The following is a 24,264-nucleotide window of genomic DNA, read 5'->3' as shown; positions in this document are numbered from 1 at the left end:
CACACTTTGTAATTCTAGATTCTTCCACGAGAAGCTCTACTCCTCTACTGCCCTTTTTTTCTCATGTTTTCCCCACTTCTGCCTTTTACAAAATGTTTGAAATATTTGCTGTCAGCCCCCACCATGGACTCCAAATCCGTGCTTGGAATTTGGACATCAAAGTGCTGTAGCTAATCCTTGGGATATTTGCCATCCTGTGACTTCAGAATCCTTCTCTTATCGAGTTTCTGTGGTTTTCTGGAGTATTTTCTGTTGAAATGTGCACATCTGAAACTATTTTTGAAACATTTCTCCTTGGTGCTTTCCCATATTTAGTTACTAGGAATGTGTAGCCCCTGAGTAGATTGAACTCCAAGAGGCCATCTTTAGGCTCTTTAGAAGGGAATCCTAGATTGCCGTGTCACATGTTTTCATTAAGTCTTAGGGTCACACACACACACTTTAAAAGTGAAGAGTGGCTTTTACAGGGAGCTCACAGCCGGAAAGGATCGATAATGAGGAGGAAGTGTGTCCCAAACAGTGTAGCTGATAGCTCTAGCATTTTAAATAAGAATCTGTTCTGCAGTCTGAGATGCAGCTTCAGAGACCAGATACTGTGAATTCTGAGTCTCTCTCTGAAACAACTTACCACATCAGCTTGTTCAAGCCTGTCTGGGACACAGATTTTTATTTTTAAAGCACAGATAAAAACATATACATATCTGTGTGGATCATAAATGGTAGTACAGAGAAGCACTTGCAAGATTTAAAAGTTCTGAAACTCTTTTAATAATAAAGATGGCAAAGTTTGGCAAGGGTTTTATGAGTAAAGTTGGAGCTTTTGTTTGGTTGGTTAATAATCTCACTAAAACCATATATGTATTATATGTATACATATAACCTGTGTATATCTCCAAATGGAAGTGAGTAGGGCTTTCAGAGCTACAATAAGGACCAGACATTTATCTGTGCCTTGTATTTACTCAAATTTGTTTCTTTAAAGCCCTCTCCCTTCATTCTCCACAGAAGGAAAATTCCATTTCCACACCCCAGTGTTTATCCCCAAGGATTAGCCATGTGCCTAGACTGTATCCATTTCTTATTTCTAAAATAAGAAATTGTGCATTGGAAAAGATTGAGAGGCGGGTGATCCAGGTAATTCTCAATTTCCCAAGATGAAATGTAGAATAAATTCCCACCCATAGGTTTCCTTTGCTTGGTGACATTTAAGCTCAAATCGTAGCTCTGCTGCAAAAGTCAAAGAGACCAGTCTAGTCAAAGAGCTTCCTGAATGTGTCCTTTCAAAACCTTTTAGTAGTAGGTGATGATTAATCACAACCTGCAAGTCATCTGAAAACAAGGATCAAGTTTCTCAAAGAAGAAAAAAAAAGACATATCCCAATAGCAATAAACTTAACCACCTGCCAAGACTGTTAGTCTCACAGAATCAACTGTGTGCTCATGTCTGAAAAGTGAGACATTGGTGTTTGCAGACTGTGAATTTAAAACTGCAATGGTAGCGTTACCTGGTGGTGAATTATTCACTTGTTGGTGAAGAAGCATTCAGGTTATGATCCAGTGTGAGATACTGAGCACGGAATTCTATCTTCAGAGGTCAGGGGATTTCCAGTAGAAGTTTCAATGCTAATCTCTCATTGGTAGGAATCCAACTCTTTCTTACAGTCTGTAGTCAAATACTATTTGGGGCTCTATTCAGGAACTGAAACTGGCTACTGTTTTGACTTTTGATGTTTATGAAAACAGGTGCTAGAAGGAAACTGTAAACAACATAAAAGCCAGTCTTATACTCTCTCTATAGAATAACATAAAACCCTAAGCCACATTCTTAATCATCCAAAGATAATTGTAATTTCTCATCCTGTTGATATTAAACGCTGATGGAAATACACTCATAATTTACTCAATGTGCCACATTGTGCATTCAGTAGGATGTGTGCACCTCACCTCCTACTTCATGATGCCTCTGGGGGGACAAACACTTCATTCCTGTTTCATAAACACAGAAACACAGCTTGCTTCTATCCTCCAATCTGTGACCTACATCTGAAATTTAGCATTTATGACCATGCTTTGAAGCAATAGTTTTAATAGATCACAGATAGTAAAGGAAATCAGTCCTGTGGCAAAAACACACAAAAACACATCATCTGTATCTGCAACCCTGACTTCTCCCTTGCTCCCCATAGCTTCTCGTTTGCTATGGACCAGCTACCTAGTAGATACGTCGGCTTTAACAAGGTTCAGATGAAATTCTTTTGTTTGTTTTTATTTTTTTAGCTCTTTTTTTCTTATTTTATTTTATTTTATTTTACAATACAATTCAGTTCTACATATCAGCCAAGGATTCCCTTGTTCTCCCCCCTCCCGTCCCCCCTCCCCTTCCCCCCAGCCCCCCTCCCCCATTCCCACCTCCTCTAGGGCAAAGCCTCCAACTGGATCAGGCCCTCTGAATAGGTGAGACAGTTGATTGGCTTGATCTGTTTGGGAGGCATCCAGGCAGTGGGACTGGGTCCTGTGCTCATTGCATGAGTTGGCTGTTTGAAACCTGGGGCTTATGCAGGGTCCCTAGGCTTGTCCTGGGAGGAGGGAACTGGACCTGCCTGGACTGAGTCTACAGGGTCCCCAGTCCTCGGGGCAGATGAAACTCTTAATTTGGCCCCTTAAGCAGCAGCCCTCCCCTTAAACAGCAGCACTCCTGCCCTTCCTCTCCATTCACAGCACTTTGCTTACCCCCAGCTATTGGAAGTCAGAACTCTGCATGCTGCCTGGGCCTCTTTTTTTCAATGGAAACTTGAGCAAGATTCAACCTCTCCATCTTCACATCCTCAGCTCCACTCTAGGTACTTGCCTCTCCACTGAGCCCTCACTGATATAAAGCTGATCTCACCTTTTCCTAGAACATGCAGGACTCCTTAACTGGCCATACAGCTTACTCCTAAGCTGTGTCCCATGTCAACAAAAAATGGTCCTCATAAAATACAGATCTGATATTCTTTTTTCAATGATATTTTTTCTAGTTATTTTTTTTTATTTAAAGTTTTTTTTTTATTTTACCTACCAACCACAATTCCCCTTCCTTCCCCTTCTCCTGCTTCACCCACCATCTCCCCCCAACCCCATTCCCCATCCACTCTTCAAAGGGAGTAAGGCCTCCCTTGGGGAGTCAACAAAATCTGGCATACCAAGTTGAGGCAGGACCAAGGCCCTCCTCCCTTTGATGTGTTTGTGTGGCCCCTGGCAATGGGACCAGGACTTGTGCAGAGTGCATGAACTGGCTTTTTGGAGCCCATTCCCTATGGTGGGATACCTTGCTCAGGTCTGATATCCTTACCCCAAAGCCTTCTGCCTCTGTTCCCAAAATCCAGTCCTCTCTGCACTCAGTCAACTGCATCTCTTTAATCTCGCCTTAGACTGCAGTTCTCAACCTGTCAGTTGTGATCCCTATCGGCGACCTCTGTTTCCAGAAGGTGGCAGAATTACAGTTATGAAGTAGCAACGAAAATAATGTTATGGTTGGGGCAGGGTCACCACATCATGAGGAACTGTATTAAAGGGTCGCAGCATTAGGACGGTTGAGAACCACTTGGTTAGACACACGTTCTCCTTCCGCTTCAGTCTTTACAGTCTATGACCTGGAATACTTTCTCTTTATATAAGGTCACAACCACCCCCTCCCTGCTCAAACGTCACCTCCTCCAAGATGGTTTCCCAGACTATCACACCCTCATTCTAGCCACATTGTTCCTTTATGGTTCCACCCTCCATCTGCTTTGTATTTATTTCTCCAGGATCTTTGCTTCTCACAGTGTATCTTGTTACTGGCTTGATGTCAGGCCAGTCCTTCTCAACATAAGCTCTTGGAGGACAGAAAAACATTTCTGTTTCATTCATGTTCTCTTCCTGGTCCTTCTATCATAACCACAAAAGGTGGTGTTAAAGGAATGTATAAATTGTACATGGTAGCATCTTTAACAAATTACCCAAGTGTGTGTCCCCCAGTCCTCAATCAATCAAATGGATGAGAAAAATCTGGAAATATCATTTCCCAAACACTCTTGCTGATGTCCCATAGTTCAACCATGCCTAACATCCCTTAGAATTCTAGAAAGTCAGAATTAGAATCCTTGACTGCTTCCGGTTTAATTTATCTCATTTTAAAGATAGGGAAAACAGCCCTGAGAGTTTAGAAGGGCCTAAACTACACAGCAGAAGTGAGACTTACCCCAGACGTAGTTGTGTCTTTATGCCTCTGTGTTTTAACTGTCTGCTTCTTTGGGAAGTTTAGACTTGATATACGTGGGCAAATATAATGAAGCCACAAGATTCCCATCTCTCCTTATCTTGTTGTTCCGTCGGCAATAATATTTGTGTTATGTGCTATACATGTGTCAGTAAATAAATTAGCAAACTTATGCAGAAATGGTCACATGCAGAGAAGACAGGCAACCACTCTGCCATGATCTGTTGTAACATCGGAGTATCTAAAATATGTGGGTGTGAAATTTAAGAGTTTTGACTAAATCTTATCAAATGGGAGCCATTTTTTAAGTTGACATATTCCCTACTATTAGCACTTCTTAGAATTCAGGCTTAAGGCTTAGTGACTGCTGCTGCCTGCATGGCTGTTTACTGACATTTCTGCTCTCTGTAAGTTACCCAACAGAAGCCCGGAATAAGACTCAAGCTAGGATCAGACAGCTATGAGTTTGATTCCTGGCTCCACTTACTAACTAAATGACCCTGAGAATGATTCTTAAGCATGTTTAGTATCGATCCACAGTCTATAGAGTGTTAAGGATACAGACATATATTTAACATTTTTATTCCTTCAGATTAAGAAGTTATCAAGCTGCCAAGCACACTAAGGCAGACACAGAGCTTAATGTGTGCTATCTCATTTAATCCTTACATGAGCCTTGTGGGGAAAGTGATTCTGTTCCTTATTTACAGGTGAGAACTCTCAGGCTCAGCAAGATTAATAGAGCTGAGGCCACACAGTTAGCAAGGGGCAGAAGTAGGAACTCCACATTGATAACCTCTGGGCCTCCTTGGAGAACAATTATGGGAAGTGATGAAATAGGATCTGTGTACTAAGCACACTTCACAAGCTCATACAGCAGAGCTACTCAGTAAAGGTTATCCATTTTCCTTCACTTTCCTTACCTTAGACTAAATAAATTACCTTGGTCAATGTGTTAGCCTTCCTGAGCCATAACTTCTCTAAAATAAAAATATAGTTCTCCCCTTTTTCACGGAAAGAGCAGTACATATATGCTTGCTCTAGATCATACTGGATGCATGCACATCCACAGTTTTATACAAACTTCCACCCAAAGACAATCACCACTGAGATGAAAGCATGCACACACACACACACACACACACACACACACACACACACACACACACACACATGTATGGTGTGTATATACTATAAGATTATAACATCCTTTTGTGAAGCAAATTAGAATTATCCTATGCATCCTCCTGTGAAATCAATTCTCCAACATAATGGTATATTGGGAACAGTTTAGTTCGTATTCTGAAACATGATATAACATCTCATTACTGGATGATATCTATCTAATAATAGTAATAATAATAATAATAAATTAGCTCTTTATTATGCACTAGCATTTATTTTTTCCTTAAAGGGACTTTATGACATAGATAATTGTGTATCTTCATTTTATAAATAAATTGAGCCACAGAAAGGTTTAGTAACTTCACTCAGGAAATCCAGAGGATATGAGGCATACCAGGGTTGGAACCCAGATGGACAGGCACCATACTCCTTGCTCCTTACTTCATAGAAAGGAAATACCATATTATTTTCCATTTATCCATTTTACTAGAAAACTAGGTTTTCTAATTTTGATATTATACAAATAGTTGAGTGATGTTAATTATTACAACATAAAAATCCTTAAGTTATAGTAACTTAAAGTAGAAGTTAATGTTCTACTTGTTTAATGAAGGTACTTCCTGCTGGGAAGCAAAATGTGATAAGGACTTTTCTGCTCAAGACAGTCACTCAAGAACTTAGGCTGACAACCAGCTGCACATGGCTTCTCAGTACATCCTTCATCACAATGTGAAGCTGACACATAGGAAAAGAGGAAGCAATAAGTTGTATGAGCTTCCCCTCAGCCTGAAAGTGGCAAATATGTCCACTCACTTCCTATTAGTTAGAATCATCATTCCATTCAGAAGGGACAAAAGGTAAATAAAGCCCCTTCATGGGCACCCTCTTCTCAGGGGTAGCTTTCTACATTGGAAGAGAAGTTTCCTGTGTTGGACAGTTACAAAGATAATCCTGATCATCCATGATCTAAAGAAGCAGACAGATTAACCAAAATAAAGTAAGAAAAAAAATGAACAAAGTCATTCTGGATAACTCAAAACAATGGGAAATCAAGGAATCTGTAATCACACACTCACCTACAACTGGTAAAGGTGTATAATATACAGGGTTAGATGTGGACATCTTAGAACAGTTTAACTACATTTAACTACATGTTTATCACATAATAAGAAGGGCATTTAATCTATTACTATTATTGTTAGCATTAATATTGCTTTTTACTAGCAAAGAGAGAGAAATGAGTGTTTTCAAACATTTTTCATGAAAATTAGTGCCATCATCTTGAGGGCATTCTGATATCAATCAAAATTTAGAATGTAACAATCCTCTATCTAGAAAAAATATCCTTTAAAAGAATTCCCCAAGTGGTCAGCCCTGAAAACATACATACAAGTAACATTCTACAGGCTGAGCAGGCTATATTTGTATATTCAGGAATATATATGTATATATGCATGTGTATATATATATACATATATATTCATATATGTAGATAGCACAGGTTAATGAAAAAAGAGTTCATGAATTTAAATGAGACCAAAGAGGGATATATGGGAGGGCTTGGAGGGAGGAAAATGAAGGGAGAAATTATATAATTATATAATCTCCCAAAATGAAAGAAAAAATTTTTAATAAAAATAGATTCACAGATATATTGACTTCAGCACCATTTTAATAGCACAACCAAAAGTAAGCAAAAAGTTCATTAATTAATTTATAGATGATATAAATTCATTTACTCTCTTCTACATACATATGGTATTTTGGTGCTTTAATGAATTTTTTTGTTTTATAACTTTAAAATATATATTTCATTTAAAAGCCACTCAAATTTGAGGTTATTTTAAGGCCACTCGAGATAGCTCAAAGAATAAGAATATAAAGGGAGGTGAGGGGTGATATAGTCCTCAGGATTTCTTGTTGGCTGTTGTTCTGATTTTTCCAAGAAACAAAAAAATGAAAAGAATTTTTAGTGTAAAGGAGAAATCTATGGCATTGGGGGAAACTTCTGAAATTTCTGAATGTTTTCTAAAAATCTAGGAAGGATTTTAAAAGCCTGGCATCTTCAGAGTGTCTATGACTCCAGCCATGACTTCTGATGGCTTGCTTGTAAACTTTCTCTCTTCTTCCAGTAACTAGTGTGGAAGTATCCAGCATGCTTTCCTTAGTCCTTACAGGTTCTTCCCATTGAGCTAAGTTCCACTAGATGCCTTGTGTTATGCAGTCACGGCAACAAAGCAAAACCCGCCAAGTGAAGATGTGTAACTGCCCTTGTTTTAACCCAGGCATTGGGTCCATGATCCAGTCCTTTTGCATGTGAATCTGCCTCATAATGAGAGCTTTTGGCAACTAATCTCCTTTAGATGCCATCTATAGAGATTGAGTCATATTGATTTTGCTGACTATACAATACTGGAGCTGAATTAGAGGAGTCTGCTAAGATCCTTCACATCCCAGTGTGTCTTAAATGCCATTATAGATTTTACTTTGTTCAAATCTTTGGCAGTTTCCTCAAGTCTGAAATTAAAAAAAAAAAGTCACTGATAAATCTTTTTGAATGACTCAGTACTATGTTGTGAGCCTCCTCCATAATACAGTATTAGTCTGTATTTGTATTTTCACTTGGCTGCTTAGAATCACTAAGTGGTCTTTCAGCATTTCCCAGGGTGTTTATATCCATTTTCCTTGGAAGAGGTGAGCATTGAACCTATAGGTTTTCTTTTTTTTTCCGTGCAGTCTTGAACTCTTTATTTGCTGTTCTATTTCTTTCTCTAGCCCCATTTTCTCTTCATCCATCCTCAAAAAGACCATCTGTTCTTAGCATAATTTTATGTCTGCTCTACCCTCCCTGTGTTCTATCTTTCCTCAATGCTTTAGGTGATAATGATTTATTCTTGATAAATTATGCACTTGGCTTTCACAACTTCCCACTTCTCTTTCCCCCGCTGCCATCCTGCCCCGGACTTTACTCAGCTAAAGACCGATGTAGTACAGCTTTTAGCAGCACAGGTTCGGCATCATCTTTGCTACTTACAGATGGTGAGCTTTGGTTATTGACTGCTACAATCCTCAATTTCTCAATGTGTACATGGAATGATCTGAATGATTGAATAGAGTAATACACACACACACAAACACACAAACACACACACACACACACACACACACACACACACTGGATACCAAATTAATTAGTTCGTCCTCCTATTGACTGATCTTGTTGACTGATCTTGGCTGGTAACCATAGCTGCAGAGAGGTTGTGTCTAGAACAAGGTGCTTTGCAGCTCTCCTCCCCATCTTCCAGCTCATATATTTTTTCCATCCCCTCATTTGTGATGTCCTCTGATCCTTGAGTGGTGTTGATATAGATGTCCCATTTCGGGCTCAACACTCAAGGGTCATTTATTCTGACACTCTGACCAATGATGAAACTCTGAATTAACTACTGACTAGAAAAGAGAATTTTTCCCTGCCCAAGGCTGAGGGCAGCACTCATCTCTGAGCATAAAACATAAATATTTAGAAGACTGTATAACAACATGTCATTTAGCAAAACAACAATAGTTGGTTCCTCTTTAGAGCATATGACTTCCTAAGCCACGAGCTTTTGACTAAGTTTACAGTACCAAACATAAACTCTCTCCTATAGAGCATGCCTCACATCCAAGCCTAAAGCAGTTGTTTAACCCAGTAACTATTGTACCAGTAGCACATCTTGCCTGGAAAGTTAGTATCTTAGGATATAGGGTTGGCTATAGGGTACTATTGATGTTCTTTTTCTCCCAGTGACCTACATAACACATTCCAGCACTATGAAAGCTAGTCAGAAGAGAAGAAGTTTTTATGACAGTTCCAATTTGAATTCTCTATATCCTGCTACCAAAACCTATTGTGTCTTCAGCAATAGAGTCTTACCAGCTAGCTATGCTGAGCAACCAAGAACAATGTCAAAAGCTTGTATTGTTTCAGGGACTTTTAAGTGCTCCCTGACCAAACACTTGTTAAAGATGTATCCCACACCTGCCACTGATATTCATGTAATAATCCAGTTCTTCTGGAGAACCATTGTCTATTCATGTAAAGTATCTGTCTTCAACTCCTGTTTTTTTAATTATATATTTTAATTAGCTTACAAAGCAGTAAAGTTACATATGGTGTTTCAAGTTACTTATTTATTATTTATTGGAGGGGTTGCCACAGCACGTGTGTTAATGTCAGAGGACCACTAGTGGGAGTCAATTCTTCCACCATGTGGGTTCTGGGGATCAAAGTTGGGTCCTCAGGCTTGGCAGCAAATACCTTTAACTGTCTAGGCATCTCACCAGCCTTGCACTATAAATCTTAATGAGGTATGTTATATAAGCTACATTTATGTGTCTGTTTAATCGAGATATATTATATAAGCTACATTTATGTGTCTGTTTATTGAGATATATTATATAAGCTACATTTATGTGTTTGCTTATCTAAGGTTGCTCTATAAGTTTCACATTTCATGTATTGTTAGAATGAATTAGGAGACTGAAAAAAGTTCTTGGACTACCTAAAAGGTGGAGAACAAAACAAATTAAAAAAAAAATAGTGGTACAATCCTGTGGAAAATTCCATTCTATAAACTAACAGACAACCAACATAATAGATACAAGTAAAAATTACTCCTAACTTCCATACTAGCCTAGGAAACGCTGTGGGTGGTACTGAGAGAAAAAAAAAAAAAAAAAAAAAAGCATGCTCCCTGCCATTTGGTTGCTCAGTTTTACTGAACTCTGACTTCCTCTTCTGGCCTGAATTACAATGGGAGTATTGAATCCAATCTGCAGTTACCTTTGCATATTTTGTGACTTCAGACATTTAGAGTATGATTCACTGTGTGACTAATCTTAAAATTTCTTCAAACCAACAGTGTTCATTTTACTTTCTCTGGTTTTCCTGTAATGTGCTAACTTCGTAGCCTGCTTTTGGAGGTGTTAGTCTAACGGATTGACGGTTGATTAAAAAAAAATTGGTATATTCATTCCACACCTCATGCCTTCATCTGGAAAATGAGATCTGGACAATTTCTAACTAATAGGTTTCATGATAAGATAAGTTTGTGGAGCTAGAGAAAGGACTTAGTGACTAAGAAAACTTGCTGCTATTGCAGAGAAGCCAGGCTCAGATCCCAGCATCCACATGGTGGCCCACAACCATCTGTTACTCCAGATCAAGGATTTCTCCTGTCCTCTTCTGGCCTTTGTGGGCAACAGGCACTCATGTGGTACAGAGACATGCGTGAGGCCACAGCAGCCACACGTGTAAAATAAAAGTAAGTTAATTTTTAAAAAAGAAAAAAAAAAACCTTCAGAAGTAAATTTGGCATCTAGAGAGATTGTGCAGCAGTAATGAGCACATGCTGCTTCCCCGAGAACTAGGTATGGTTCCCAGCAGCCAAGGTGGGTGGTTCACAACTGCCTGTAAATCCAGCTCCTGGGTATCCAGTACCTGCTGACCTCTGTGGGTATCTGTGCTCACATACACATAACTCCACACAGACACACACACACACACACACATACACACACACACACACACACACACACACACACACACACACTTTAAAATTATTTTTAAAAGATCCAGTCGTAAAATTATAGAAAATGCCAGGCATGATAGTCAGTTTTGTTTGCTGTATATTGTGCAGCGCTACTAGTCATTTACTTATTTCCAGTGTTTTGAGTACTTTAGTACATAAATAACGGAGTGTGTACTTGGTGATATGTAAGAATACAATACAATAAAAGCAAAAACATCCACTAGGGTCATAAAATCAGTGGCTCCTTTAAGTCACTGTTGCCACAGATTCTCCAAATGGAGAACACCATGGCTTCTGGGTGCATAGAACTTTTTCAGTTTGTTTTCTGATATCAAATTAGATATTTGTGTAATAAAACCCCAACGTTGTGGAAATATTTAATTTGGAAAATAAAATGTTCCCATTTCTAATATCACCTGATTGTCTACTCCCTACAGCTAATTAATGGTGATAACCTATGCAAATTTGCCTGTGCTTTCCTAGCCTACACTAATTGATGCACATGCTTTCTAAAATAAGATTACATTGCACATTTACAGATAGCTTCTACTCACTTAAAATATGTCTTTGGTGCCTACATCAACACATTTAGTACCTTCTCAAGAACACAAACTCAGGGATGCATTTTGGGGCCCTCAAGCACCTCCTCACAGGGTAGAGAGAGTCTAGGTCTGAGGAGAAAAGCCCTATGGCTAATCCTTGCACTGCCCATCACTGATCCTTTCTCTCCAACCAATGACCTAAGAAGGAGCATCAGGAGAATTACTCAGACGGGTCCTGTCAATGTATACAAAATGGTCCCATCATCTCAAAGGAAAAACCGAATGAAGAAGACACATTTATTCATCCTGAGGATGAATGATTCCTGAGGATCGTAGAAACATTTCAAATGCCACACCCAATACCCACGGAGCAGAACTCAGCCTTGGAGTGTGGAAGCCCAGTCATGCACAACCTACTTGAAGCAAAAAAGCAAATTTGACTTGAGGATGCTAAAGACAAGTGAATATTAAAATTGCCAAAGGATGCCATTCTTTTTCCCTTTGTTAACACTACCTTGAAATCCTCTTCCTACCACCTAGAGATTTACTTTCAAGTGATTAAGTCCTCTTTGTCTTTTCTACGCCTTTGCTAACTGCTTTTTGCCTGTTTCGATTACAAAAGAGCTGACATTTTTAAGCCCAATGCCAATACATCAAACATTAAGTATCCATTTCCATGCAAAGCACACGGTGCATAATTGCATACTGTATTGCAACAGAGGTAATATTTGATTTGTACTCCAAGCTTTTACCTAAAAGAGCATACTCAGAGCACAGAGTATTCAGATTACTGGAGACCTTCGTTAAACAGTAGGCACAACTGAATACTCTCCGACAGGAGAGAATAGTTGTCGCAGAGAGGATGCTATAGTGTTTGGCAAAAACAATAAATAAGAAACATTATTACACCAAGCAAGGACATTTCCTGGGTGCATAGATTCCTCCATCCTGTCCACCAGAAAGCCAGAGCCATGGTGTTGGGGGCTGAGTTGGGAGTTTTTGCTGCAGACTAGGGAATTAATGAAAGTGGGGTTATTGTGAAAGAGAGCCTTATAACTCTGCAGCTCCCCAAGACACTGAACTCTCTGGAGGCCATTGTCCAATTTGTTGAAGGTTATGTGATTCAAAATTGTACAGGGAAAAGCTCAGAGTGGTCAAGGGACCAAAGCTAAAGTGACAGGTATGCTGTGTTCTGGGCCTTTTCACTCTGCAGTCACTAGGCACCTAAGTGCTGGTAAGTCAGGCTGGGTGCTCAGTTCTGTTTACTTTTGCCTCAAACTGATGCCCATTAACTTTTCAGAAAAAATTTTACTGAGAAATAAAATGTATTTATTAGTCATGGGACTTATGGCTGTCTCCACCTGTTTGTTTCAGATACCATTGTTCTTATCGCTTCAATAGCAGTTGTTTCTGCAAAAACTCAGGGTAATATTTTTGCCACGTCAGCGCTCAGAAGTCTCCGGTTCCTACAGATCCTGCGTATGGTGCGCATGGACAGAAGGGGAGGCACTTGGAAGTTGCTGGGCTCGGTGGTTTACGCTCACAGCAAGGTAAAAAAAAAAGTTCTCTCTGCACTACATAGCAAAATTCTTGAAAATGTTCCATTGATTACAATAATGTTTAATAAATTTAGCACGAGCAGTTACTTCAGACTGTGGCTCAAGCTATTTGGGGTTCTGGTACATAATGCATTACTTAAAAAAACCTTCATATACTTCCTAGAAGTAGGAAAATGATTGAGTTGTACATAGATTTCTTATTTCCCTCTTCAGAGATTCTTTTTAACCTCTAAAATGTTTCATTCCTTTTATACCTAGGAATTAATCACAGCTTGGTACATAGGATTTCTCGTCCTTATTTTTTCATCCTTCCTTGTCTACCTGGTGGAAAAGGATGCCAATAAAGAGTTTTCTACATATGCAGATGCTCTCTGGTGGGGCACAGTAAGTATAAATCTGTTTTTAATCTATTGGCTATTATGAAATGTTGCCACTGAATATAATAAAATGGTTTTCAGTGAATGGTCTCAGTGAAAATATTAACTTCCAAAAGGGGATGGCTGTGGATACGTATGGTATTTATTAAAGGATCTGATGGGTTTCTGTGCCTTTTTGAGCAAACAAAATTAAATTTACACATAAATTATCATTTATATTTTTCAGGTGCTCAGTTGTTTCCAAAGTAAAAATATATCATATTTGAAAATAGAAAATGTTAACAGGATTATTTGTTTTAACGTTGTAAACTTAAATAGATAACTGATAAATTGATTCATTACTCTAGGGGGGGAAAGGGTTTTTTGATTGTCAAAAGAATGAATGGGAGAAGTATGGTGACACATGCCTATAATCTCAGCACTCTGGAGGCTGAGGCAGGAGGATGACAAGTTTGAGGCCAGTCTGGGCTACACAGTATAAAACTTTCAAAAAATAACAGAACAAAAAAATAGAATAGCAGCTGATATAAAGTGAGAAGAATTAAATGCACCAGTCAATCAAGAAAGAGAAGGTGGGGAACAGCCTGTGCAAACAGAGACCGTGGATACCTCATAAAATGTTCCATTCAAAAATCCCATTTGCCTTTACATTGTTACAAATATTTTCCAAACAAGTAGAACTTACAACTGTCATACAAATAGAAAGCAAATGCATTCCACCTATTATATTTAATTCATTATTTGGAATATACCAATGAAGAAACCAGTGAAGTGTCATAGTCAGTTCAGAGTCCTGATCAAAGCACAAAGAATTACCAAATGCTGGGATAGTGAAACACATGGACAGATGGAGGAAAATGTGGCTGCTTTCACAGCATGGGGAACAGATCAGTGAACAGCCACGGAGGAAAATGTGGCTGCTTTCACAGCATGGGGGAACAGATCAGTGAACAGCCACAGAAGAAAATGTGGCTGCTTGCACAGCGTGGGGAACAGATCGGTGAACAGCCACTAGACATAATATATTTACATGTAGAAAAGGTAAAATTATTTTATACTGCTGTGTGTTATCTACAACTTACAGAGTTGTAGGATAGCTCAAAAGTCATGAAGACGTAGACTCCAATAGTCAGGAAAGGGTATACTGTGAATAATGCATTTTTTCTTTCAGGTAAAAGTTTTCCTTGCGTTGTAAAGAATTTACAGTCAATTGGAACTTACACCCTAATAAGAAGTTTACAGTATGCAGGAGTACTGTACACAGCATAAAAATTACATTTCTTTTCATTTTCTACTTTTATGAGATTCCAAAAGGGAGTTGTATAGAAATACACAAAATTTATAATAGCGTAAAAAAATATTTTTATTTCATTCTTGAGATTATAATTACAACATTTCTCCCTTGTGTTTTCTCCCTCCAAACCTTCCCATGTATCCCTCCTGACTCTCCTTCAGATCCATGGCTTCTTTTTTCACTAACTGTTATTGCATGTGTATATACATACATATTCCCAGATATTACCTGCTCAGTCCATATAATGTTATTTGAATGTACGTTTTCAGGGCTGACCATTTGGTGCTAGACAACCAATGGATGTGCTCTTCCATGGGGAAAGCCATCTCTCCCACTCCCAGCTTTTCTCAGTAGACTCTAATTCTTTGTGAAGAGTTGAGGCCTCATGGGCTTTTCCCCATCTACTTTGTCGTGCCCATTGGTGTTGTCCTTGTTCAGCTCCTGTTTGGACATAATGCTGATGAGACTTTATGGGTATCGCTTCTGATAGTACTAGGAGATACAACCTCATGGCACACTCCCAGATCCCCTGGTTCTTACGATCCTACCACCACCTCTACTGCAATGTTCCCTGAACCTGCAGAGCCCGTTTTGTAGATGAGTCCACTGGGGCTGGGCTCCACAGCTCTGCATTTTGATTGGTTGTGGTTTTCTCTAGTGGTCTCCATCTGTTGCAAAGAGAAGTTTCTCTGATGAGAGGTGAGGGCTGCACTTACCTTTGGGTAGAAGTAAATATGTTTATAGATTGTTGTTAGGGGTTATGCTGGTTTAGTAAGTTGGTAGTTGTAGATTCTCCTGCAAGGACCATGATGTCACTAGCACTGAGAGGTTTCCCAGGTTTCCAGCACCAGGAATAATTTCCCTCTTGTTTAGCAGAACTTGAGTCCAGTTGGAGAGTCGTTGGTTACTACCAAGGTATGCATGCCACTCCTGTACCCATAAGAGTTGTTGTGCCATGCTGGTCTGTAGAAGTGGTTCACAGGTATCACAGTTGGCTAGGGCTGTTGGTTGCCTCCCTCTTTTGGAAGCTTGTGTAGTGCCTTCTGTTACCAACAAATCTAGTCATCAGGGAGGGGGCATTCAAGTCAGCTCCAGCTCAAGAGTTCCTGAGCCCTGTTTCTAAAGTGCATGGTGTCTTCAGCAATTGGGACTTAACTTCCACTCCCAGGATGTAACCAAGGGCAACAGCAATAGGCTGTATGTTTTAGAAGACTCTTGGACAGCCCTAGCCGACAACTAAAAAGAGGACTTTCTCATGTCAGAATTGATGTTTCTGTGATATGATCTTTGGCACTGGGAGGGAGCACCTTTGGCTCAGATGAGAAAAGTCCATTAAAACCCTGTATGTATATTATACATGAAATTACATGTGTTACAGGTTTCTTTTAGCTAAATAGTTAATAGTATGATTCCTTGTGGCTTCTTCAGAATCCTTATTGGTATTTTATCCACCCCTTCCTCCTTCTGTACTTACCTCCCTCCCTGCCTCCTCCCTAAAAATCCCCCCATTTTCTTTTTTCCTCGCTCAGATAACTTGCATCCTGCTGTTCCCCTTTGCACTCCTCCACATTTTCTTTTGTGTTTACCTCTCTCCTTCTCCCATTTGTGTAAAATTTTTCCACCCTTTTTTCTCCACCAAGGAAAATTCACTTACAAATCACCCTTAATATTTCTTGAGTGCTAGCCAGCTGTTGGCTGAACTGGGAACATATCACCATCTTAAACTGTGACTGGAGCACTGGTAGGCTTGTGTTTACTCTTTGTGGAACACAGATGGAAGTTAGGGTTGTCCACTGCTCATCCAAAGGTCATCCATGTAACCTAGAACTCCTGTCAGAGACAATGAAAATTTGTCAGGACAAAATTAAACAGAACTTGATGTATTTCTTGGCTGTATAGTAGTGATTCAATAAAAATTATAGATACATTCATCTAAATTTTAGGCTTTTAAAGATGTTATCAGAGCCAGGCAATGGTGGCACAGGCCTTTAATCCCAGCACTAGGGAGGCAGAGGTAGGCAGATCTCTGTGAGTTCAAGGCCAGCCTGGTCTACAAAGCAAGTTCTAAGACAAGTAGGGCTATTACACAGAGAAACCCTGTCTGGAAAAACAAACAAACAAACAAAAAATATTATCAGAATACATGTCTCCAAGATTATTCTGGTAATGGAGTAGACTATTATATTAATGGATCAGTTTCCAGAACCACTGGGTAACAGGACGGGTTACACAATAAGAGAAAAGGCTTTGCTGAGTGCACGTCAGTCAGGAAATCAATATCTAAAATATATAAACTGTAAAAGTTCATCCAAAATTCTATCCAGTCAATAAATGAGCTGATGAACTAGACAGACAGTTCTCAAGAGAAGTCATACAAAATAGCCAACAGGTACTTGAAAAGGTATTCAAAACTTAGCCATAGAGGAAATGTAAATGAACACTGCTTTGGGATTTTCTCACCTCACTCAGAGTGGCTATGGTCAAAAAAACAAATGGCAGTAAATCTGGTGTGGAGGTGAGGAAGAGAAAGACAGATAGACTGTTGATGGAATGGATACTGGAGAGCCACTGTGGGTATCACTGTGGAATTGCTTCAGCAAACTAAAACAAGGGCTATATCACTACCGGGTATATACCCAAGGGACTCTAAGTCAACACACCACGGAGACACATGCACACTCTTGTTTATTGTTGTGCTCTTCATAGTCTCTAATAGAAATCAAACTAGCTGTGCATGTTTTCTCTAGTATGGGAAGTCTGGATATAAGTGTGTGTGTGTGTGTGTGTGTGTGTGTGTGTGTGTGTGTGTGTGTACATGTGTGATCACACACACATGCACATGTGTACCCTTAGCCCCATGAAAGTAGGTGGAGAACCATGGGAGGGGAGAAAGAGATTGTATGCAAGTGGTAGGGAGAAGAGAGAGTGTGGAATGCGTGTGACATAAGAGCAGGAAGAGGGGGCTCTTCGTGGGGAGAAAGATGACCAGAAAAAGAAACCCAGCTGGGGTGTCAAAGGAATTGGGGAGAGGAATGATTAAGAACAAAATATAATGACATGTATGTGAGAAGTGCTACACAATAGAAAAAGGAAGAAAATGCCATGATGAAACTCGTCGCTTTGTATGTTAACTCACAATATTAATTTAACAAAAATGTTTTCATTTCCAACTCTTCCTCCCTACACACAAGAAACACTGGGCATTTTGGAAAAACAAGGATGGAACTCAGAAAGAGAACTGACATTCTTGAAATACCTCCAGTCTGTAGAGGGAAAATGAAAACCTGTTACTCATGGTGCAGGAAAGTATTAAACTGAGTGAGAGAAGGCAGTCTATACCCCAGCCTGTTTGCAGCAGCCTGGATTCAGGCTTACTGTTTGCTTCTCTTGGATAATTCAAATATATTTCAATTAATTGGGATACTTGGGGCACCTTCTTCCCTTTGAGATGCAGTCATTGGTGAATGAAGCCTGGCAGCTTTTCATCTCTCTTTCCATTCTTCTTCCTTTTCTCCTTATTACCAATACAAATTGCTGTATTGTGTGTGGAACCGTGTGTGGGAAACTCTTAATATACTCTCGCTTAGTCACCAGCTAGCTTCTCCTCCAGCACGACACACAAAACAGGCTTTCAAAGGTCATCTCTGTGATTTGCGGGGAGAAGCAGCAGATTTTTCAATGATTTCCACTTCAATAAAACTGTTTTGACTGGTGTTTAACCTGTACTTTACAGGTTTCTAAATGGCCTAATTATGTTTTCATTTTTAAAAAATCTAGCCTTGATAATCAGAGTAAAAGAATAAAAAGATCTTCCACCATGCGGAGCTTCGAGGAATGACAATGAAGGCTTGTGACTTTAAAGCAGTTTTGTTTAGATTGGCTGACTCATTAATGGAGTTGTCTGATGCTTGAAAAAACATGAAAAGTAAATAAGAGGGCTTATTATTTCTATTCATTACGAAAACAGCATATACTAGATCTTAGTGTTAAATAAATTTAGATGATTGTACCACTTATTATGTGTCACTGAAGACCTTTGTGGGAACTTTGTTTAGGTAATTTTTAGTTGAAGTTGTTCATATTGCACATCATGGGCACCTTAATAACTCTATAGTATATAGATTAAATGGGGTAATGAGACCACCCTAAACTGGAGCATTTCTTAGTTCTAGGCTTTATGGAAAGGAAAATTATTTTTAGTAAGAGTTCAAAGTATCCCCACAAAATACCAAAATCCAATTTGTGTTCTATCTACAAATACAGTGCCCCAGTAAATTCCAAGCATTAAAAGTAAAGGTCCTTGCTCTAAGATAGGGAGGGCTGTCTCCAACATCAACTTTTAGGGATACAGGAAGGTGATCAGCAGTGGTCAATGCCAATATGATCCCTGAACACAATTCCATGCTAAGGAACAAATGATGTACCCACCTCATTGTGTGAAATAACAGATACACAAGATCGGGTGCCAAGACCACAGCAAGTTCACAGACATGGATGGTAGCTGTTTGGAGTGTGGACATTGCTCTTGAGGATGTTAAAGAACTGTCTGCCCAAACAACAGAGCAAAGGAGAACCCAATTCTTCATTGCAGACACACAGTGTGAACTGAGAGGGGACTTGAGAATTGGAGGTTGTAATGAAAAGTTTCGGGCTCTACAGTAGCAGCTGAGGGGGTGATGCTGCGGCAGTGGAGGAGGGGGTGACGTTACAGACAGTGGAGGAGGGGTGAACAGACTAACCCAAGCTGAGATGCTGCTTGCTCCTGGAATTCAGGGTCTCCTGAATGCTAACCAGAGCTCCATGTGAATATATATATATATATATATATATATATATATATATATATATATATATATATATATATATATTCATATATCATATATATTATTCTCAGCACTATTTCTTCTTTTTCAATTGCCTCAGATTTATTCAGAAATAATTTAAGAATAAGATTTTCTGAAGTTATTTTCTGTTATCATCTCCCCCCTCTTCCTGTTATTTTTTTCACCTTTGATTCACTTTAGATTTATTCTGAAATAACTTCAGATCTAGTTTTCCTGAAGTAGGTATTTTTTTTCCTGATAATGGCCTGTTCTTGAAGAGCACTGTTTGTTTAATTTACTTCTTTCCCTGTAATAAAGCCAGTGTTATGTTTTTTAATGTGTATAACGGCAGATAGAAGGACTATACTGTCTCACAGCAGATAGAATGGCATCTGAATACAGATTCCATTTGAGACTGTGTCCATGAAGAGATTATTTCAGACTTACAGAAGAATTTGTATCAGCCAAGTCAAGTCTCAGAATCCATGCCAATAATCCTACAGACTTCATAAAGCAAATCATACAGATGGCTTCTATATGCAATATAGTGTAAGGTGTGCTCAGTGTATCGCACATCCCAAATCTATGTGAAAGTAAGATACACGTGAAATGAACAAGGATACCAATGTCCTTGGTAATACCAGTTGACTTTCAGAGAATCAGCCCTCCTTATTTTAGATTCACCAGTAAAAGTGTTTTCTGCATGATTGTACAAAGTATCATTTCCCAAATTAGTACTAGTACGTGGAGTTAACATAAATGATTGGTTTTTACTGTCGATGTATTACCTAAAGCTGGCAAAGCTTTATTTAGCTAAAAGAATCAACAGAGCAGCTCCTAATGATTCAAGAACATTCTCAGCTACCATCCACCCACACATACCAGCCACCCACCCCAAACCTGGTTCTAAGCACCTCTGAGTCTCACACTTACCTTAACAGCATGTGTTTATGAAGTGTACTGCTCTTAAGGCTCTTGAGGAAATTCATCATTAACAATCCTGATCCTTTAAGAATGCCATCCCATACCTGTGTCTGTACACGTGTTTTCGATAGTATTATTCTATAGGCATTAGCACACGCTGTTTTTTAAAAAAAGAAGTATGCTCAAGAGACAAGAGTTCTAGACCCAGCACCGTCATTTGCCGAGGCATTAGTATTTGTTTTATTTCAGCAGTATGTGGGTGGACATGTGTGTGGATATGGGGACCCGTGTGCAGCAGATATGGGAACCCATGTGTGGAAGCTAGAGGATACCAGGTGTCCTGTTCTACCACTCACCACTTCATTTCATTGACATAGGAACTCTCACTAAATCTGGAGCTAGGCTGGTGGCCAGGGAGCCACAGTAATCCCCCTGTCTACAACCTCCACAGCAGTGGAGCTGCAGGTATATATGGCCATGCCCAGATTTTCACACAGGTCCTGGGGGTTTGAACTCAGGTCCTCGTGTGCTTGTGTAGTAGTCTCTCATGAATGAAAATATCCCAAGGAACCTGCCATAGAAGATTTTGTAAAAGGGCAGGAGAAGACCTTGGTGGGTTGGAGCTGAGGGGCCCCATGGTGGGTGAGAAAGAGACTTGCCAGGCAAACACAGCAGGTGGCAGCCATGACGGGGTGGGGGTGGGGTGGGGGGGGGTGGGGGAGGGTGATGGGACATGACATCATGCGGGCAGCACTCACATGGAAAGTTTTATTAAGGGAAGGGAAAGGGAGAGGGGGGAAGAGAGGAAGAGATGAGGTGCTGAGGTACAGAGTGACCTCATGAGAAGAGAGAGGAGAAAAGAGAGGGAGAAGGAGAGGGAGGGGGCGGGAGAGGGGGAGGGGAGGGGAATCAGGAGAGGGAGAGAGTGAGGGAGAGGGGGAGAGGGTGCACACAAGATCCCCTGGGGGGAGGAAGGGGAGAGGTTTCCTCATAAAGGGGACTTTACATAGGATGAGGTTGTCAGGACGCCAGGCGGGCCAAGGTATTGCCTGCTTATTGGCTGGGTCCCCAAGGGGCGGGTCTGAATGCTAACAGAAGAATCCAAATTGTATGATGCTACCCACCATAGGACACTGATGTTTAAACCAGAGAAAACCTTTCTGAGGCAATAGCACAAATCCCAAAATGACTATCAGATTCTAGGAGCACTCTCTGAAATCAGGTGCTCATGGGAAAAGAGGTAAAAAGGAAGGAAAGAAAGAAGGGGAGGAGATTGAAGGGAGAGTAACGAAGGATGTTACTGATACTGCCAAAGGAATTGTTCTTCTTCAAAGACACTGTTATGAGAAATTATGCCATGCTGTGAAATGCCAGCCTTCTATTCTTAACTTGTTCACATGAATGCATTAGCTAAAATCTAGTATTGATAGTTACGTTTTCATAATAACGTCAAGGAATGTTCATTGATTTCTTCCCTGAAGGAAAGAGAAGAAAAATTATTTTTCTAATGGAATTAATCAACTTGAGAGAGAAACACTCTAGTCTAGTAGTGTCTAAATTTAACTATAGCATCTTCCATTCTTGTTTATGTTGTTGTTGTTACTTTGTTTTGTTTGTTGCTTTTGTAATTGTTGCCTTACTTATTATCCTGTCTGTGCATGGTATGTGTCTGAAGGTGCAGGGATGCACATGCCACATATGTGTGCTTAGAAGACAACTTTCAGGAGTTGGTTCTCTTCATCTGCCTTGTTGAGACTGGGTCTATTTTGTTTCTGCCACTGTGTACTCAAGGCTAGCTGGCTATGAGCTTCCAAGTGATTCTCCTATCTCCATCTCCATCATTCTATAGGGATCCTGGTATTACAGACACAGATCACTGTATCTGCCTTTTAAATTTAGCATCTGTGGATCAGACTTGAGTCATCAGGTTTACACTGAAAGCGTTGTTACCCATTGAGCCACCTCACTTGTCTGTTGCTTTTCTGAGACAGGTTCTTACTAGGTAGTCCAAGCTAGCCTAGAACTCATGATCTACTTGCCTCAATCCCCTAGGTACTGGGATTATAGGCAAGTACCACCAGGCTGACCTCTAATATTCCATTCTTTTTTTTTTGGGGGGGGGGATCAAGACATTTTCTACCAGAATTTGCATTTGCTTTGGAATAATATCCCTGAAAAAGAATTTGCTAAACATTATAAGGTACTTTCAACTCAACTTTGCACAATTATACCTTTAAGGAACAGTTTTCAGACCACAGGCTTTCACAAACTATGTGTTCTTAGTTGTACGACTGCAACTTGGTGTGTACATTACACAGCAAGAACTTATCTAGACTGTTCTCATCTGTTCAGTCACTTAGCGTAAATGTAGCTGAAGAGGTGGCCCAAACCGCCACGGATTGGAGGCCTGCCAAAGACAGGCAATAGGGGAAGTGATCCATGTGCCCTCTGACCCTAGTCTACCTGCTACTCTACAGCCAGAGATTGCATCTGCCACCATCCAGGTCAGATTGTGAGGTGTGGGGACAGGCAGAATCTTCTTGACTCAGAAAGTATCATTCAGCCTAAAAAAGCATGGAAAGAGATACCAGAGAGTTTTTGTTAGAATTGTTAACTTTGTGTTTATTTGCTTGATTAGTTTCCTTTTTCTTTTTCTTATTCTTTGTTTTTCAAGACAAGATCTTGCTGTGTAGCCCATTCTAGCCTTGAACTCACAGCCATACTCCTACCTCAGCCTCACAATGGTTAGAGTCACTGGTATGTGCCACTTTGCCCAGCAGTTCATCAGTTTCTTAGAGTAACTTTAAAGTTTGATGATCTCTAAGCATTAGAAATATACTATTCAAAAGTGAACAAGTAAGAATCACAGACATTTTTCTATGAGATTTTATTCCACTTAGCATGTTAACAGCATTTCTTTTGTAAACTCCGTAACTAGGTCAAAATGGAATTATGCTCCATATAATGACCCAAAAGGCCATATCTCCTAATCTGCATCATGTATATATGCAAAAATTAGTGCTCAAAATTGTATATAAGAAAACAAAATTGTATTCTACATATTTGCCTACTCATATAACTATTCATTTAGGAATTTTAATAGGTGATCTCATAACTTATCTACTCTTCACTGACTGACTGAGAGCCCAACACTCACATCCCCCATGAGCATATTAACAGAGGTCTAAAATACACTAAACATATCCTTAAGGCCCACAGAACTCAGTTCTTGCCATTGTTTGAATACCTGTTAAGAGTCAGTATCACCTCTCAGTGTTCTTGCATTTGGGACTATCATGGCATGGTTAATTTCATATTATTGAATAACCTGATTGTCATAGTCTGTGATGAAACATCATGACCTAAGAAACTTAGGGAGGAAAGGGTTTATTTGGCCTACACTTTCACATCATAACACAGGTTATCATCAAAAGAAGTCAGGACGGGAACTCAAAGAGGACAAGAACCTGGAGGCAGGAGCTGGTGCAGAGGCCATGGATGAGTGCTGTTTATTGGCTTGCTCAGTCTGCTTTCTTATAGAACCCAGGACCACCATCCCAGGGGTGGCACCAACCTACAATAGGCTGGACCCTCCCCCACAAATAGCTAATTAAGAAACAGATTGGCCTACAGCTTAATCTTATAGAGGTGTTTTCTCAATGGAGGCTCCCTCCCTCTGATGACTACAGTTTGCAACATTCAAGTTGATGCAAAACTAGACAGCACACTGATAATGCAGACTGATTATACAGACAGATGGATGGTTTATGAAAGTGGAATAGAATGTTTTATAGAAGCTCAAAACTG

General features: G+C 39.8%; 1 protein-coding gene across 4 annotated transcripts in view; it reads left to right on the top strand.

Annotated features, from left to right (window-relative positions):
- Positions 1 to 24,264, top strand: part of Kcnq5 (potassium voltage-gated channel subfamily Q member 5) — a 551,758-nt gene that overhangs the window by 426,828 nt on the left and 100,666 nt on the right. For all 4 annotated transcript variants that reach the window (XM_076557921.1, XM_076557918.1, XM_076557919.1 and 1 more), the window contains exons 4-5: positions 12,855 to 13,030; positions 13,298 to 13,423. In XM_076557921.1, the coding sequence (XP_076414036.1) occupies positions 12,855 to 13,030; positions 13,298 to 13,423 (302 nt within the window). The remainder of the gene's footprint in view (positions 1 to 12,854; positions 13,031 to 13,297; positions 13,424 to 24,264) is intronic.

Source organism: Peromyscus maniculatus, chromosome 21, assembly GCF_049852395.1.
Source record: "Peromyscus maniculatus bairdii isolate BWxNUB_F1_BW_parent chromosome 21, HU_Pman_BW_mat_3.1, whole genome shotgun sequence".
Classification (NCBI taxonomy): domain Eukaryota; kingdom Metazoa; phylum Chordata; class Mammalia; order Rodentia; family Cricetidae; genus Peromyscus; species Peromyscus maniculatus.
Note: the sequence above shows the minus strand (reverse complement) of the source record. Positions and strands in the feature narration are given on the sequence as shown.